Here is a 17,555-nt window from a genome sequence, read left to right on the forward strand (position 1 = left end):
CAGGAAGTCTTTTGGCTGGCTGCCCAGGAAGAAAGGAGGCGGCTCCGCCCCTCTGCACGCCTTCCAGCGCCTCCCCAAGCTCCACAAGGTGTTGGAGTCACCTCAAACATGGCCGCCCCCATGCTGCAGACACGAGGCTACGCCAAAATGGCGGCCTCGTGCGATCTACGGCGGTTTGCACAGCATAGCGGCGTCCTGCAGTAACTAGGCATCGCAAAACCTCTCTCTCATGGAGATCAGCTTGACCGGCGGTACCGAACCCTGGCGGAACCGCATGGCCGTCGAGAGACCTGCTTCAGCTGGAGGAATGACCTGGCAAGCCGCATCCCTATCCTGTGACTTCTGACAGGTAGGATACTTCTTGTAACACAGTAAGCTTCCAGTGCTGCCACATATTACAATCATTTAAACATACTTTGTAATGTCAGCTCCCAAACCAAGCCTGCTGGCTTTTTGTACACAAAAATCACACTCAATTAGGGGGATCTGTGACATGTTATAGGATAGAGGGGAACCCATCCTTACCATTACAGAGAGGGGACCGCGTTCACCACAAGACCCGTCAGGGGGAAAAGGGGAACATACTACTCACCATACCGGAACCAGGCGGGCGCCATTCCTGACAGTACCCCTTCTACACCGAAGTTGGAGGGCTGTCGACCAATACGGACGCCGTGACTCATGGTCCTTGGCGTTTCAGCGAGACGTTTAACTCGCAGGGTCAGTCCCTGCAGTGGGACAATGTCGCGGCCGACCCAGCGCGGAGCTATGGCCTGCACGCGCTCGTAGGCTGAACTGGGGTGACCACTGGATCTCAACATCCCGCCCGTCGCCCAGTTCAGCTTTCTTGCTTGAAGATCTCACAGGAACACTGGAGAAAAAAAGCTGTCTAAAAAATCTTTTCTAAGAAAAAAATCCTGCCAGGACCGAAGATCCCAGCAAGGTATCTAGGTCCTTACTCCTGACTAGACAGAAAAAAACTGATTTGCTGAGGCAGAGAGAGAGAGGATATACCCTCTGGGACTGCCCCTGGAGTGTGGCCAGAGCATTTTATTTCCTGTCTAGTCCTACTCCTGTGGAGGCAACATAAACCCGAAGGTGCTGTATCACCGAGGACTACGTCTGTCAATGAGCGATAGAGAAAAATGGTTTTCACATTTTTCTTCAAATAAAAATCTAAAAAGTGTGGCGTGCATTTGTATTAAAGCAACCCCAAAAAATGATGCTGCCACCATGTTTCACGGTGGGGATGGTGTGTCCAGGGAGATGTGCAGTGTTAGTTTTCCGCCACACGTAGCATTTTGCTTTTAGGCCAAAAAGTTCAAGTTTGCTCTCATCTGACCAGAGCACCTTCTTCCACGTTTACTGTGTCCCCCACCTGTCTTTTTGCAAACTGCAAACGGGACTTCTTATGGCTTTTGTTCAACAATGGCTTTCTTCTTGCCACTCTTTTTTAAAGGCCAGATTGGTGGAGTGCATGATAAATAGTTGCCCTGTGGACAGATTCTCCAACCTGCAGCTCCTCCAGAGTTACAATGGGCCTCTTGGGTCTGGCCTGTCAATTAAGGTTCCTTGAATCCAATTCCTTGAATTTTCATACAGATTGGTTATTTTTTATTGGAATTATTTGTGCATTACAATCATTTGTACAGGTACACAGGATTATATCTGTCTATAAACTACAATGTATGGAAGATATATTTACCCATCCACAACCAACATAGTTACCATATTGATTTTGGAAGAAGGGGGGTCAATTTAAGAGGGCACAAAATGTGAAAACTTAGTTTGTTCAGGATAGGTTTTTATCAACTTTAAAGTGTTACTAAACCCAGGACAATGCCTTCACTAAACCCAGGACAATGCATTCACTATATCTGGTCTCCCACAGTACATAGAATGTGGACATGCAATTATTTTACTAAATATACAGTATCTCACAAAAGTTAGTACACCCGCTCACATTTTTGTAAATATTTTATATCTTTTCATGTGACAATACTGAAGAAATGACACTTTGCTACAATGTAAAGTAGTGAGTGTACAGCTTGTATAACAGTGTAAATTTGCTGTCCCCTCAAAACAACAACACATAGCCATTGATGTCTAAACCGTTGGAAACAAAAGTGAGTACACCCCTAAGTGAAAATGTAAAAATTGGGCACAAAGTGTCAATATTTTGTGTGGCCACCATTTTTTCCAAGACTGCCTTAACCCTCTTGGGCGTGTATTGGTAGGTTTGCAGTCCAGCCATACTCTTTCCATTTTCGGATGATGGATTCAACAGTGCTCCGTGAGATGTTCAAAGCTTGGGTTACTTTTTTTTTAACCTAACCCTGCTTTAAACTTCACAACTGTATCCCTGACCTGTCTGGTGTGTTCCTTTTCCCTTTTTTCACTAAGGTTCTCTCACAAACTTCTGAGGGCTTCACAGAACAGCTATATTAGCCATATAACAGGTGGACTCTTTTTACTAATTAGGGGACTTCTGAAGGCAATTTGTTCCACTAGATTTTAGTTAGGGGTATCAGAGTAAGGCCCTTTTCACACATGGGAGTCCGTCGGCGGACTCCGTTTTTTTTAACAGTGGGGGATCGATCCGCCGATCCCCCGTTGAGCAGGTGGATGGCAGCTTTGTCTCCGCGCTGTGTGCAGAGACAGAGCTGTCAGGTCCCCTCTGTTCTCTATGGAGGAATCAGACGAGAACGGACCGCCTGTCCATTCTAATCTGATCCACTGGACAGATGGAAAATAGGGTTTCCATCCGTCCAGATTTGACGGAGCGGATCGGATGTCAGCGGACATGAAAACCACTTAGCATTTTCCTTCCACTTCAAAATTATGTGCCACACTGTGTTGGTCTATCACATAAAATCACAATAAAATACATTCATGGTTTTGGTTGTAACATGACCAAATGTGGAAAATGTCAATGAGGTATGAATAATTTTTCTGTTTGCAGAATATAAAAAATAAAAGAATAAACAATACTCAAACATGAAACTCTAATTTGCCTTGAACATTGATTAAGGTTTGGTGCATTTTTTTTGAAAATCTGATTGCTAGTTTAGCTTTCGATCAAGTTCTAGAAAATAAAATGAAACCGTCCTAGTGCTGAATGGACAAAAAAAAAAAAAAGCTGTAAATACAAGGTAGTGTTGCATACATACAAAACATATCTGTGTTTCTGAAATATCCACATTATTATATAAAAAAGTCTGCTATACTCACCAACATAACTATAGTAGCAATAAGTCTGGTTGGTTCGAACATTTTTTTAAGCTGTTTCACCGGTCCCATAAGAAAACAAGTGCTAATAAAGATAAGAGAGATATTTTTCCTTGAATTTTCATACAGATTGGTTATTTTATATTGGAATTATATGTGCATTACAATCATTTGTACAGGTACCCAGGATTATATCTGTCTATAAACTACAATGTTTGGAGTATATATTTACCTATCCACAACCAACATAGTTACCCTGTTGATTTTGGAAGAAGAGGGTCAATTTAAGAGGGCACAAGGGCAAAAAATGTGAAAACTTAGTTTGTTCAGGATAGGTTTTTATCAACTTTAAAGTGTTACTAAACCCAGGACCCTGCATTCACTATATCTGGTCTCCCCCAGTACATAGAATGTGGAAATGCAATTATTTTCCTAGATACACAGTATCTCACAAAAGTGAGTACACTCCTGACATTTTTGACAATATTTTATTATGCCTTTTCATGTGACAATACTGAAGAAATGACACTTTGCTACAATGTAAAGTAGTGAGTGTACAGCTTGTATAACAGTGTAAATTTGCTGTCCCCCTCAAAATAACAACACATAGCCATTGATGTCTAAACCGTTGGAAAAAAAAGTGAGTACACCCCTAAGTGAAAATGTCCAAATTGGGCACAAAGTGTCAATATTTTGTGTGGCCACCATTTTTTTTCCAACACTGCCTTAACCCTCTTGGGCATGGAGTTGACCAGAGCTTCACAGGTTGCCACTGAAGTCCTCTTCCACTGCTCCATGACGACATCATGGAGCTGGTGGATGTCCGAGACCTTGCGCTCCTGCACCTTCTGTTTGAGGATGCCCCACATATGCTCAATATGGTTTAGGTCTGGAGACATGCTTGGACAGTCCATCACCTTTACCCTCAGCTTCTTTAGGAAGGCAGTGGACATGTTGGTGGTGTGTTTGGGGTCATTAACATGTTGGAATACTGCCCTGCGGCCGAGTCCCTGAAAGGAGGGGGATCATGCTCTGCTTTAGTATGTCACAGTAAATATTGGAATTCATGGTTCCATCAATGAACTTTAGCTCCCCAGTGCCGGCAGCACTCATGCAGCCCCAGACCATGACACTCCCACCACCATGCTTGACTGTAGGCAAGACACACTTGTTTGTACTCCTCACCTGGTTGCCGCCACACACGCTTGACACCATCTGAATCAAATAAGTTTATCTTGGTCTCATCAGACCACAGGATATGGTTCCAGTAATCCATGTCCTTAGTCTGCTTGTCTTCAGCAAACTGTTTTTGGGGGCTTTCTTGTGCACCATCTTTAGAAGAGGCTTCCTCCTGGGACGGCAGCCATGCAGACCAATTTGATGCAGTGTGCGGTGTATGGTCTGAGCACTGACAGGCTGACCCCCCACCCCTTCTTTGGTCGACTACAGCGAGGCCTGTTCCGAGTGGAACCTGTCCTGGTAAACAGCTGTATGGTCTTGGCCACCATGCTGCAGCTCAGTTTCAGGGTGTTGGCGATCTTCTTATAGCCTAGGCAATCTTTATGTAGAGCAACAATTCTTTTTTCAGATCCTCAGAGAGTTATTTTCCATGTTGAACTGTATGAGAGAGTGAGAGTGATCACACCAAATTTAACACACCTGCTCCCCATTCACACCTGAGACCTTGTAACACTAATGAGTCACATGACACCCAGGAGGGAAAATGGCTAATTGGGCCCAATTTGGACATTTTGACTTAGCGGTGTACTCATTTTTGTTACAAGCTGTATAAATATTAATGGCTGTGTGTTGAGTTATTTTGAGGGGACAGCGAATTTACACTGTTATACAAGCTGTACACTCATCACATTACATTGTAGCAAAGTGTCATTTCTTCAGTGTTGTCATATGAAAAGATATAAAAAATGTTTACAAAAAATTGAGGGGTGTACTCACTTTTGTGAGATACTGTAAACTGTTAAATACCTTTTCTCATCAGCAGTATATAGTAGTCTTGTGTCTTCTATCAGTGGCTGAGCACTGGTAAAAGCTTGGAGGAGTTTTCATTCCCCTCTGACTGTTCTATGAGGCTGCATGACCCCTGACTTTGTCTGGACTGACTTGCTGATTGGCCCTGTGCTGATCAAATGTACCCTCCCAAAAAAAAAAAATCTCCAACAATACACATCAAACTGATCATGTGCAGAGTGTCCCCAAGGCTCTATACTATCAGGAGATGGATTGGTGACAGTACAAGAAGGGGAGAATCAGAGAAGACAGGATCAAACAGCCTTTAAACACAATGCAGAGGATTAACCCCTTAGGTTCCACAGTATAACAAGCATGCTTTACTGCATATATAGACTGGTTTTACTGTTGTGGGTTTAGTAACACTTTGAAAATTTCAATATGCAGTAAAACCTTGGATTAAGAGTAACTTGGTTTGAGAGCGTTTTGCAAGACCAGTAAAATTTTTTTAATACATTTTGACTTAATAAATGAGCGAAGTCTTGATATACAAGTAGCGTCACGTCACAACTGAGTATAAAAGATAAGAGAGGTGCCTCTAAGTTTAGCAAAATGGTTATATTTAATAAGGGTACAACATTTAACTCACATGGTTGATGATTAAAACAGGCACATTTAAGTATGCAGGCATCTGATGTAAAGCTGTCCACATAGACCATCCTCCGCACCACCATCAACATCATCCCTTTCACGCTGTGCTCCACGAGTGCTTCAAGCCTCACTTTCAGATTGCTCTATTGCAGGGTAGTCTTCCCAGGCACAATTGCAGACTGACAGCAGTGAGAGTCAGTGGTATGGAGGATGGTCTACGTGCACAGCTTTACCCCGGATTCCGGCATACTTAGATGTGCCTCTTTTAATAATCAACCGTGTGAGTCTGTATGAGGATGTAGAGACTCAGCTCCTGGCACAGATAGAAAGGGCTGCAAGGGCTGGGACAGTGTTAATAATGGGGGATTTTAACTACCCAGACATTGACTGGAGTAATGGCACTGCTGGAACAGTTAAAGGGCAAAAATGTATAACCCTATTACAAGACAATTTTATGGTGCAGTTCTAGGGCCCCACTAGAAATAATGCTCTGTTGGACCTGGCAATCTCAAACCATGCAGAGCTTATTAACAATGTTCATAATAAAGAACATCTGGGTAGCAGTGAAAATAACATGATTTCATTTAATGTTAGCTGTAAGCAAAAAACGGATGCAGAAAATACAAAAACACTTAACTTTAAGAGAGCAAACTTTCCAAGAATGAGGGCTGCTCTCCAGGATTTAGACTGGGAGGGAATATTGGCATCTATGAGCACAGAACAGAAATGGGAATTTTTCAAAAAGACTTTATGCAAACTCACTGCAAAGTACAGGTCCTTCTAAAAAAATTAGCATATTGTGATAAAGTTCATTATTTTCTGTAATGTACTGATAAACATTAGACTTTCATATATTTTAGATTCATTACACACAACTGTAGTGGTGCAAGCCTTTTATTGTTTTTAATATTGATGATTTTGGCATACAGCTCATGGAAAACCAAAATTCCTATCTCAAAAAATTAGCATATCATGAAAAGGTTCTCTAAACGAGCTATTAACCTAATCATCTGAATCAACTAATTAACTCTAAACACCTGCAACAGATTCCTGAGGCTTTTAAAAACTCCCAGCCTGGTTCATTACTCAAAACCACAATCATGGGTAAGACTGCCGACCTGACTGCTGTCCAGAAGGCCATCATTGACACCCTCAAGCAAGAGGGTAAGACACAGAAAGAAATTTCTGAACGAATAGGCTTTTCCCAGAGTGCTGTATCAAGGCACCTCAGTGGGAAGTCTGTGGGAAGGAAAAAGTGTGGCAGAAAATGCTGCACAACGAGAAGAGGTGACCGGACCCTGAGGAAGATTGTGGAGAAGGACTGATTCCAGACCTTGGGGGACCTGCGGAAGCAGTGGACTGAGTCTGGAGTAGAAACATCTAGAGCCACCGTGTACAGGCGTGTGCAGGAAATGGGCTACAGGTGCCGCATTCCCCAGGTCAAGCCACTTTTGAACCAGAAACAGCAGAAGAAGCACCTGACCTGGGCTACAGAGAAGCAGCACTGGACTGTTGCTCAGTGGTCCAAAGTACTTTTTTGGATGAAAGCAAATTTTGCATGTCATTCGGAAATCAAGGTGCCAGAGTCTGGAGGAAGACTGGGGAGAGGGAAATGCCAAAATGCCTGAAGTCCAGTGTCAAGTACCCACAGTCAGTGATGGTCTGGGGTGCCATGTCAGCTGCTGGTGTTGGTCCACTGTGTTTTATCAAGGGCAGGGTCAATGCAGCTAGCTATCAGGAGATTTTGGAGCACTTCATGCTTCCATCTGCTGAAAAGCTTTATGGAGATGAAGATTTCATTTTTCCTGCTCACAGTGCCAAAACCACTGGTAAATGGTTTACTGACCATGGTATTACTGTGCTCAATTGGCCTGCCAACTCTCCTGACCTGAACCCCATAGAGAATCTGTGGGATGTTGTGAAGAGAAAGTTGAGAGACGCAAGACCCAACACTCAGGATGAGCTCAAGGCCGCTATCGAAGCATCCTGGGCCTCCATAACACCTCAGCAGTGCCACAGGCTGATTGCCGCCATGCCACGCCGCATTGAAGCAGTCATTTCTGCAAAAGGATTCCCGACCAAGTATTGAGTGCATAACTGAACATAATTATTTGAAGGTTGACTTTTTTGTATTAAACACTTTTTTTTTATTGGTCTGATGAAATATGCTAATTTTTTGAGATAGGAATTTTGATTTTTCATGAGCTGTATGCCAAAATCATCAATATTAAAAACAATAAAAGGCTTGCACTACTTCAGTTGTGTGTAATGAATCTAAAATATATGAAAGTCTAATGTTTATCAGTACATTACAGAAAAAAATGAACTTTATCACAATATGCTAATTTTTTGAGAAGGACCTGTATATTCCCATGGGTAATAAGTTTAAAGGGGTAAAAATAAAAACCTATGTGGCTCACGTCAAAAGTTAAAAAAGCTATAGATAAAAAAAAAAAGAGCTTTTAAAAAATATAAAAATGAGGGAACACTATCATTGTTTAATTGTTACAAAGAATATAACAGAATATGTAAAAAGGAAATCAGGGACGCAAAAATTCAAAATGAACGACAGATTGCAAACGATAGTAGGACAAACCCCAAAAAATTCTTCAAATATATTAATAGTAAAAGGAGTGGGTGACTGGGGACAAAGAAAAGGCAAATTTATTAAATACTTTCTTCAGCTCTGTATATACAAAAGGAACATGGGGGAGCTCATGACCATAATGAGGACGGTATTGACACAGCCCCAAATGATCTACAATGGCTCAAAAGTGATATGGTGCAGAAATATTTAGACGGAATAAGGGTGGATAAAACGCCTGGACCAGATGGTTTCCACCCATGCATCCTAAAAGAATTGAGCGCTGTAATTTCTAAGCCTTGGTTTCTAATTTTTAGGGACTCGTTAAGGACTGGAATAGTACCACTTGATTGGCATAGGGCCAATGTGGTGCCTATATTTAAAAAGGGATCTAAGTCTTTGCCAAGTAACTATAGTATAGATATATTTAACCACTTGCCGACTGCCTAACGCCGATCTACGTCGGCAGTCAGCCCCTCACAGGCAAAGTGACGTAGGGCTACGTCACTAGCTTGTGAGGGTCTAGGGAGCGAGCGCGCGCCCCCGGAGGCGCGCTCCCGCGTGGTCACGGACCCCCCCGCGCGTGTGACCAGCGGACCCGATGTCCGCCGGTCACTCGGCGATCGGCGGGGGAGAGGGAGAATGTCAGGCAGCTTGTGTAAACAAGCTGCCTGTCATTCTCCTCGCTGTAAAGACACTGATAAAACGGATCTAGTATGTAGATCCGTTGATCAGTGTCCTTACAGCTGAAGCCACAGCCAATCACAGTAGAAAGCACGCCCCTAGGGATACACACAGCCCCTCCCTTCCAAATAAAGTTAACCCCTTCACAACCAGTGTATTTTTACAGTAACAGTGCATATGTATAGCACTGATTACTGTAGAAATGTCACTGGTAACCCCAAAAGTGTCACAAATGTCAGTCAAGGGTCCGATCTGTCCGCCCCAATGTCGCAGTACCGCAAAAAAAACGCGTTAAAAAAAAAAAACAACAAAAATGACAAAAATCTTTCCCTTTGTTAGTAAACGCGATAGCTTTTGCGCAAACCAATCAAAATACGCTTTTTGCGATTTTTTTTACCAAACATAGGTAGCATAAAACAAATTGGCCGAAAATTTTAAAAAATTTTGATTTTGATTTTTTTTTGGGGGGAATTTCATATAAAAAAATGTGAAAAATATTGTTATTTTTGCAAAATTGACGCTCTTTTTTTGTTTATAGCGCGTGATCAAAAAATCGCACAGGTGATCAAATACCACCAAAAGAAAGCTCTGTTTGTGGGGAAAAAAAGGACGTCAAATTAGTTTAGGTACAGCGTCGCACGACCGCGCAATTGTCCGTTAAAGTCACGCAGTGCCGAATCGCAAAATACCCCCTGGTCAGGAAGGGGGTAAAATCTTCCGGGGCTTAAGTGGTTAAGTTAGTTTAACTTCTATAGTCGGGAAGATATTCAAGAGTTTAATAAAAGACCACATAGATGAGCTCTTGCTGGAAAAAAATATTTTAAGCAACAGACAGCATGGATTCATGAAAGACAGAAGTTGTCAAACAAACCTGATTTATTTTTATGAGGAGGTAAGTAAAACCTTGGACAGAGGGGTGGCTGTGGACATAGTATACTTGGATTTTGCAAAAGCATTTGACACAGTTCCCGCACACAGCTAATGTGTAAGGTAAAGTCTACTGGCTTGGAAAGATCGGTTTGTAATTGGACAGAAAATTGGCTAAAAGACAGAATTCAGAGAGTAGTGGTTAATGTTTCTTACTCTGAATGGTCTAAAGTTATCAGTGGTGTACTCCAAGGTTCAGTGTTGGGACCCTTACTTTTTAATATCTTTATAAATGATATAGGTTCTTGGATTAAAAACAGAATTTTTGTAAAATCCCTTTCTCTGAGTCCTCTGACAGTCGCCGCCCACTCATACAGTCTTCACCAATTGGGTATTGACTTCCTCTCTTTAGGAGTAGCTAGGCATAAGACTTGTTAAAACAAAAGCATTTACATAGACACACTCATGGGGGCTGTCCCACTGGTCCAATACCCCTCAAGGAATGAGATGCCACGGGGCGCTGTAAAAGAACAGCCAGTGCAGACACGTGGCCCTTAATCAAGGCCAACGCAAGGCGCTGGTCCACACCAGACTGGAGGAAGGCCAACACTCTCGCCACCGAGTATGAACGAGGAGAGAAACCCCTGGACTCACACCAGGCAAAATAAGCCTTCCATGTACGGTAATAAACCTTACCAGACGAGGCTTTCCTAGCTTTGATTAAAGTAGGAACGACCTCTGAAGAGAGACCCCCGTCTCTCAGGACCTGGCTTTCAACAGCCATGCCGTTAAAGCCAGCGACTGTAAAGCAGGATGGAAGATCGGTCCCTGAGACAGCAGATCTTCTCGCATTGGCAGCCGCCATGGAGGTTCGACGGCCAGGTGAACGATGTCTGCGTACCAGAATCCCCAGTGCTTGTTCCGAGGCCAACCTGCGAAGGAACCTGGACAACAATTGAAATCGGAGGAAAGGCATAGATCAGACGATACTGATGCCAAGGCACCATCAGCGCATCCGAGGCGTTTGCCAGAGGATCGCGCGTTCTTGCCACGAACCTTTCCACCTTGTGGTTTAGCCGAGACACGAACAGATCCACATCCGGTGATCCCCACTTCGCACACAGCACTTGAAACACCTCCGGGTGCAGGGACCATTCCCCCTGGTCCAGGGTCTGGCGGCTCAGATAATCGGCCAATTCTCCACACCCGGAATGTGAACTGCCGAAATCGCCGGGACATGAGTCTCGGCCCAAGACAGAATACTGGTCACTTCCTGGGCCACCTGGGCACTCCTGGTGCCCCCTTGGTGGTTGATGTACGCCACCGCAGTGGCATTGTCCGTCTGCACCCGTACAGGACGGCCCTGAAGACGATCCGACCAGTGGAGCAGGCACAGCTCCATCGCTCTCAATTCCAATATGTTTATCGGAAAGGAAGAATTCCTCCTCTGACCAAGTGCCCTGGGCAGACAGGTTGCAGAGGACGCCATCCCAGCCTGACAGGCTGGCATCCGTGGTAATCACGTCCATAGCAACGGCCGGAATGATTTTCCTTCCGAAACAGCCGGGGACTGAAGCCACCACAAGAGATCCATTCTGGTTTTGCGACTCAGAGACACTCTCAGGTCCAAGAACTGAGGTAGTCTGTCCCATCTGGCCAGGATCTCCGCTTGGAGAGACCGCGTGTGAAACTGTGCAAATGGTATCGCCTCGAAGGCCGATACCATCAACCCCAGGGACCGCATACAGGTCCTGAGTGACGAAGATTTGTTGTCCCTGAGGGACCTGACCTCGGACTGTAGGGTCCGGAGCTTGTCCTCCAGTAAGAACACCTTTGCTTGAGCAGAGTCCAGAACCATTCCCAAATACGGGAGATGAACGGAAGGGGACAAGGTCGTCTTCTGAACGTTGATGGTCCATCCGAACTCCTGGAGTGTCTGGACCGTAGAGACAGATCGCGCAACAGGCTCTGACTGGCACTCGATCTTAGCAGGAGATTGTCCAGATATCCCAAGACCGCAATGCCCTGTGCCCGCAACAGGCCCAGAAAAGGCGCCAACACTTTGGTAAAGACCTTTGGTGCCGAAGCGAGACCAAAAGGTAACACCACAAACTGATAATGATCCTCCACGATAGCGAATCGGAGGTACCTCTGATGACCCTCGAAAATGGGGATGTGTAGATACGCATCCTTCAGGTCGATAGAGGCCAGGAATTCTCCCGGACTCAGGGAGGCCACCACCGAGCGGAGCGATTCCATGCGGAACTGTCGAATGCGCACAAAGTGGTTCAGAGCTTTTAAGTCCAGAATCCGACGTACCTTGCCCTCCTTTCTGGGCACAGTGAACAGATTCGAGTAAAACCCCCGAAACCTGTCCCGATGAGGCACCGGGATGATTACCCCCTGAGCGAGGAGATCCCGTACCGCTTGATGCAGGACTTGCAACCGCCCTGCGGTCAAATGAAGATTTGAGGGAAAGAATCTGTCTGCCGGCCGTGAAAGAAATTCGATCTTGTACCCTGATCGAATGATTTCCTGAACCCACCTGTCCGGAACTCGGAGCAGCCAAGGTTGGTGGAAATGGCGCAAACTTCCCCCACCCCTGAAATGGGTGAGGGCGCCCCTTCAGGCAGAGGTGGACTGAGCCGCCGCACCCGCTTGGCCGGATTTTTGTTTGCCGACCCAGGGCTTTCTCTGGCCACCCTGGCCCTTGAAGGGTTTCCCCTTGTACTGTGCCTTGAAGGCACGAAAGGACCCCTGATTAGGTTTAAAGGCGGGACCCCGCTTTCCACGGAAAAACTTGCCCTTAGGATTCTGGGGCAGCAGAGTGCTCTTGCCCCCAGTGACTCCTTTAACCAATTCATCCAGGGAGTCTCCAAAAAGGCGAGACCCCACATAGGGAATATCGGCCACCATCTTTCTGGATTTCTGGTCAGCCGACCAGCTTTTCAACCATATCAGTCGCCGGTTAAGCACAGCGAGACTGGACAGGCGCGCAGCCAATGGGGCCTCATTGAAGGCCGCATCGCACAAATACATGACCCCTTGAAAAATCTGGTCCACCATCTCCATGGCAGTGGGGGGGGGGGGGCAGAATCAGCCACGAGAGTGTGTCTTAGCACCTTAGTCCAATCCGCCACAGCCTGAGCCGTCATGACAGAAGCGAAAATAGGCTTTAGCATGGAACGCGCCACCACATAAGTATGGCGGGCAAGAGATTCCAGCCTCCTATCCGTAGGATCGCTAAACACCGGAGAATCTTCGGTGGGAACCAGAGTAGCCTTGTTCAATCTGGCCACAGTGTGATCCACTTGAGGAGCCACACACCAGCGTGCAACCGTAGTAGACGCAAAAGGGTAGAGAAGTCGAAACTATTTAGGCACCGTGAAGGTGTGTTTTAAATTGCGCCATTGCTCATTCACTGTGTGATGAAACTCAGCGGGGCAAGGAAAAACCTGCACCGTCTTGCGGGTCCTGTGTGTACCAAAAGAGGACACAATGCCCGGAGGATTGGGCTCATCCTCTAAATGTAGTGTTTCTTTAATGGTAGAAATCAGCGCATCTATAGCTGCGCGTTCCTCGGGCGTCCCAGGGGGGGGGGGATATATCCACCCCTGTGACCTCCGCCTCCCCCTCAGACTCCAGTGGGTTCTGAGAAGAGCGAGACCCTGAAAGGGGCACGCTACCTACAGCAACCATGTCACATTCAGAATCAGAAGAAAAAGAAATCCTAGGCCTTTTCCTAGCAGCACGTTCAGTCATCAGCACATCCATTTTGGACACCAAAGTCGCCACTACAGCAGCCAAATTAGTCAGGGTAGAGGATTCAGAGGAACTTGAATCCCCCACCAAGGCTGGAGGGAATTTGCTGTCCTGGGATTCCATTGCAAAAAAAGTTTTTTTTATTTTTTTAAGGTACTGGCCCTTTAATCGCGCCGCGGACCCCGCAGCACACCGCTACAATGACTGTGGAACACAGACCCCCCCGCAGGGACAAACTGAAAGCCAGGAGGATTTCACAAGGGAGGAAAGAAAGGACAGCAGAACAGAGCCCCACAAGTGTGTTACCACCGCCGTCGGTCGCTCCTGAGTGAAGGAAGGAAGTGATGTCATCGCCAGAGACTGAACTGAGGCTGCATGCTAAGGAAACATGGATGCCTATGCAAAGTAATGGGAGGCTTCGACAAAATGGCCGCCGACATGTGCTCGGAACGGTCGTTTGCCACACACAAGATGGCTCTGCAAGGCGCCAAAATACACTACATACAATGCTGTATAAGCGCCCATAGTGAAGCCAGACATGCTGCCCACACATAAAATGGCGGACCGGCAGTCTTTAACCCCGCAGCGGTCGCCGCACGTGTCTGTACCTCCAAGCACCCTAAAGTGACACAAGAGAGGGATCCCCCAAAACCCCACACAGCACTGGCTGTGAGAGAAAAAAACCCTGCAGGGACCAGGATCAGGGAGCCCAAAAACGCAAAGACATAGGGGACACCACAGACACACAAGACTGCCGACCCCAGACAGAGGCCCCACACAGAGTGTACTTACCTGTACCCGATGGCATTGGGTGCCTCATATCAAAGGGGAAACCGCCCATCCTCAGATGGCAGGGGAGTGCCGTTAGCCAAAAACGCAGGACACCAGGAGTGCACGGACGAACCGTGCTTGTGTCCGGTGAGGTAGGGACCTCACAAGGCTGCATCCCTGAGGACAGGGATGGGTCGTTTGTGAGGCCAGGGCGAACACAGTCTATTAAACGCTCGATGGCAGGCTGGGATTCCATCTGACCCTCAGTCCGATTCCCAGCTCCGCAACGCTGTCTTCATCCGAAGATCCGACTAACTAACGCTGACAAAATAAACAGCTAGTAATGCAAAGAAAAAATTACATTTTACAGAAAATAAATCATAAAATAGAAGAAGAAGGCTGAGACTGTAGCCCCAGCACAGGGAAGCCTATCTACTCCTTGACTAGGCAGAAGACAAACTGAGTTGGGATGGCTATTGCAGGGGGGTATTGGACCAGTGGGACAGCCCCCATGAGTGTGTCTATGTAAATGCTTTTGTTTTAACAAGTCTTATGCCTAGCTACTCCTAAGGAGAGGAAGTCAATACCCCATTGGTGAAGACTATGAGTGAGCGGCGACTGTCAGAGGACGTAAGAGAAAGTAGCATTTCAGTCTTTGCAGTGGAATCATTTCTTTACAGGATGTCTCCAACTTACAAGCCGACCTCAATGCACTGTTTCATTGGGCCACTATGTGGCAAATAAGGTTTTTTTTTTTTTTTTTTTTTTTTTTTTTAAAGGTATTTTTATTAATATAACACATAAACACAAGTAACAAAACCGGTACAGGTAAAGGAATGCATCATAAAAAAAATAAAGGATCGTACAAGCAAACGTATAGGAGGACAGGACAATATCAAATATAGCAATCAAACAAAAATTGCAGTACCGGACGCCACCCCCCCCCCCCCCCTGCACCTCCTCCTCCAACGACATTTTTTTTTTTTTTTTTTAAGTTTAGATTTTTAATAGAAACAAATGGTAGTGCTACCCTTCACACATTGCATTACTGCAACAAGAACATAGATATTATCCAAACATCATTAAACATAAAGCAACTCTGCTGGTACAGCCCCCGCAAGAGCAAGCAGCCTCAAGGAGATAGGGTCTAGGAAAGGAGAGAAGGAGCTTCAGAAACTACAGAAAAAGGCAGTCTTTAGTCTAGAATCCCAAGGACCTAAACCTCCCGTGACCCCAAAACAGAGTCCATCCAGGTGGACCACACCTTGTTAAATTTTTTTGCGGGCAACCCCGAGCCAAATAAGTAAGCTTATACATGGGGAGAGCGTTATTGACCAATTCCACCCAGACTGTAACCGTAGGCGGCGTGTCCTGTTTCCATCTTAGAGCAATTCGTTTTTTGGCATAAAAAAGAGAATACACAGTAGGAGTCCTCTGGGACTGCCGAAGGTCCTCTTCCTCCAGATTTCCGAGAAGGCATCTGTCAGGGGAACAAATGTTCGGAAGTGCCAATTTTTCTTCTAGAAAGATACACATCCCCTCCAAAAGGACTGGATCACCGAACACGACCACACCATATGAAAGAAGTCTCCCCGAGCTCCCTGGTAGCGGAAACACAACGGGGAGGGAAGCCTCTCCATCGCATACAATTGAGAAGGAGTGTAATAGATTCTATGTAGGTAGTTCAATTGAATAACCCTGTCCCCGTTAGCTATCAGCCCATGGAACTGAGTACTTCCCAGTCTGAAGGTCTTCCCAGTCCACCAGCTCCAACTGGGGCAGATCCGCATGCCACCTCGCCTGCAAGGACGCCATTTTCCCCCCTCCATCACCAAGAAGCAACCCATAGTATCGGTAGATAAGTTTAGTATGATCGGGATCCATCAATTCCCTCTCCAGCCGAGTCGGAGCTAGGTGGACCTCCCGAAGTCCAAACTGTGCTGCCACCGCATTCCTGAGTTGCTGGTACAAGAACCAGCATGTCAAGGGAACCCCCAGCTCCGCCTTCAACTCAGCAAAGGTCTTAAACTTATGATTCACAAAGAGCTGATGCGCATATTTCAGATCAAATCCCGCCCAACGCCTAGGAGCCTCTAGTTTATATAAATCCCGCAGACCCGGGTTATACCACAAGGGGGCATTAGGGGACCTATTAAAGGGGGATCCCCCCATCCTATTATTACACATATGTGTTATCTTGTATGACAACCGGATGATCTCAGCACCCTCCATCGGATAAGGCCCTTTCCTATATAATGAGTTCAACAGCGCCTCATATGATCCCATCACCGCCGCCGAGGTGGTAACCGCTGCATTCGGCAGGTCAGGGAAAAAACAGGCATGTACGTGTGTCAGTTGGGCTGCCAAGTAATAGGCTTGGAGGTCTGGAGCCACCAGACCTCCAGCTTGAGCAGGGAGTTTCAGCGTGTCAAGGGAGATCCTCGCCGGTTTTGCACCCCACATGAATGATATCAGTAGGGACTCAATACTGGTAAACAGATGCTTGGGTAGGTACACCGGCGCCTGCCAAAATAGGTAGAGGAAGCGGGGTAAATATATAATTTTGAATATATTAATCCTACCCATCAAGTTAAGTGGCAATTTGCCCCAGGTGGACAAGGTGTGTGTTCAACAGCTGTACCATTGGGGCAATATAATTATCAACATACATTCTGACGGGTTGCTGGACAACTATACCCAGGTACTTAAATTTAGTCACCGCCTGGAGCCTACGTGGAAGCACCAGATCAGAGGCTCGATGAGGGTCAAAGGGGAAGGCCACAGACCTGTCCCAATTTACTCTAAACCCGGAAAACTTCCCAAAGGACTGTATAACTTCCAAGGCCGCATCCAATGACTCCTGAGGGTCTGCCAGGTAGAGAAGCATATCATCAGCGTATAATGACGTCTTCTCCTCTAGGTCCCCCACCCGGCAGCTGCGAATCCTACCATCCCGTCTAATCAGAGCAGCCAATGGTTCCATTGCCAGAGCAAACAACAGGGGGGACAGTGGACACCCGTCGGGTACCCCGACAAATGG

General features: G+C 46.0%; 1 protein-coding gene across 1 annotated transcript in view; it reads right to left on the minus strand.

The window, feature by feature from the left end:
- Nucleotides 1-17,555, minus strand: part of SFT2D1 (SFT2 domain containing 1) — a gene marked incomplete at its 3' end in the record, with an annotated part of 418,618 nt that overhangs the window by 201,906 nt on the left and 199,157 nt on the right. The window contains exon 4 of the mRNA XM_082250937.1: nucleotides 3,232-3,313. Coding sequence (XP_082107063.1) covers nucleotides 3,232-3,313 — 82 coding nt within the window. The remainder of the gene's footprint in view (nucleotides 1-3,231; nucleotides 3,314-17,555) is intronic.

Source organism: Pelophylax lessonae (genome assembly GCF_965119305.1).
Source record: "Pelophylax lessonae genome assembly, chromosome: 3".
Taxonomy (NCBI): domain Eukaryota; kingdom Metazoa; phylum Chordata; class Amphibia; order Anura; family Ranidae; genus Pelophylax; species Pelophylax lessonae.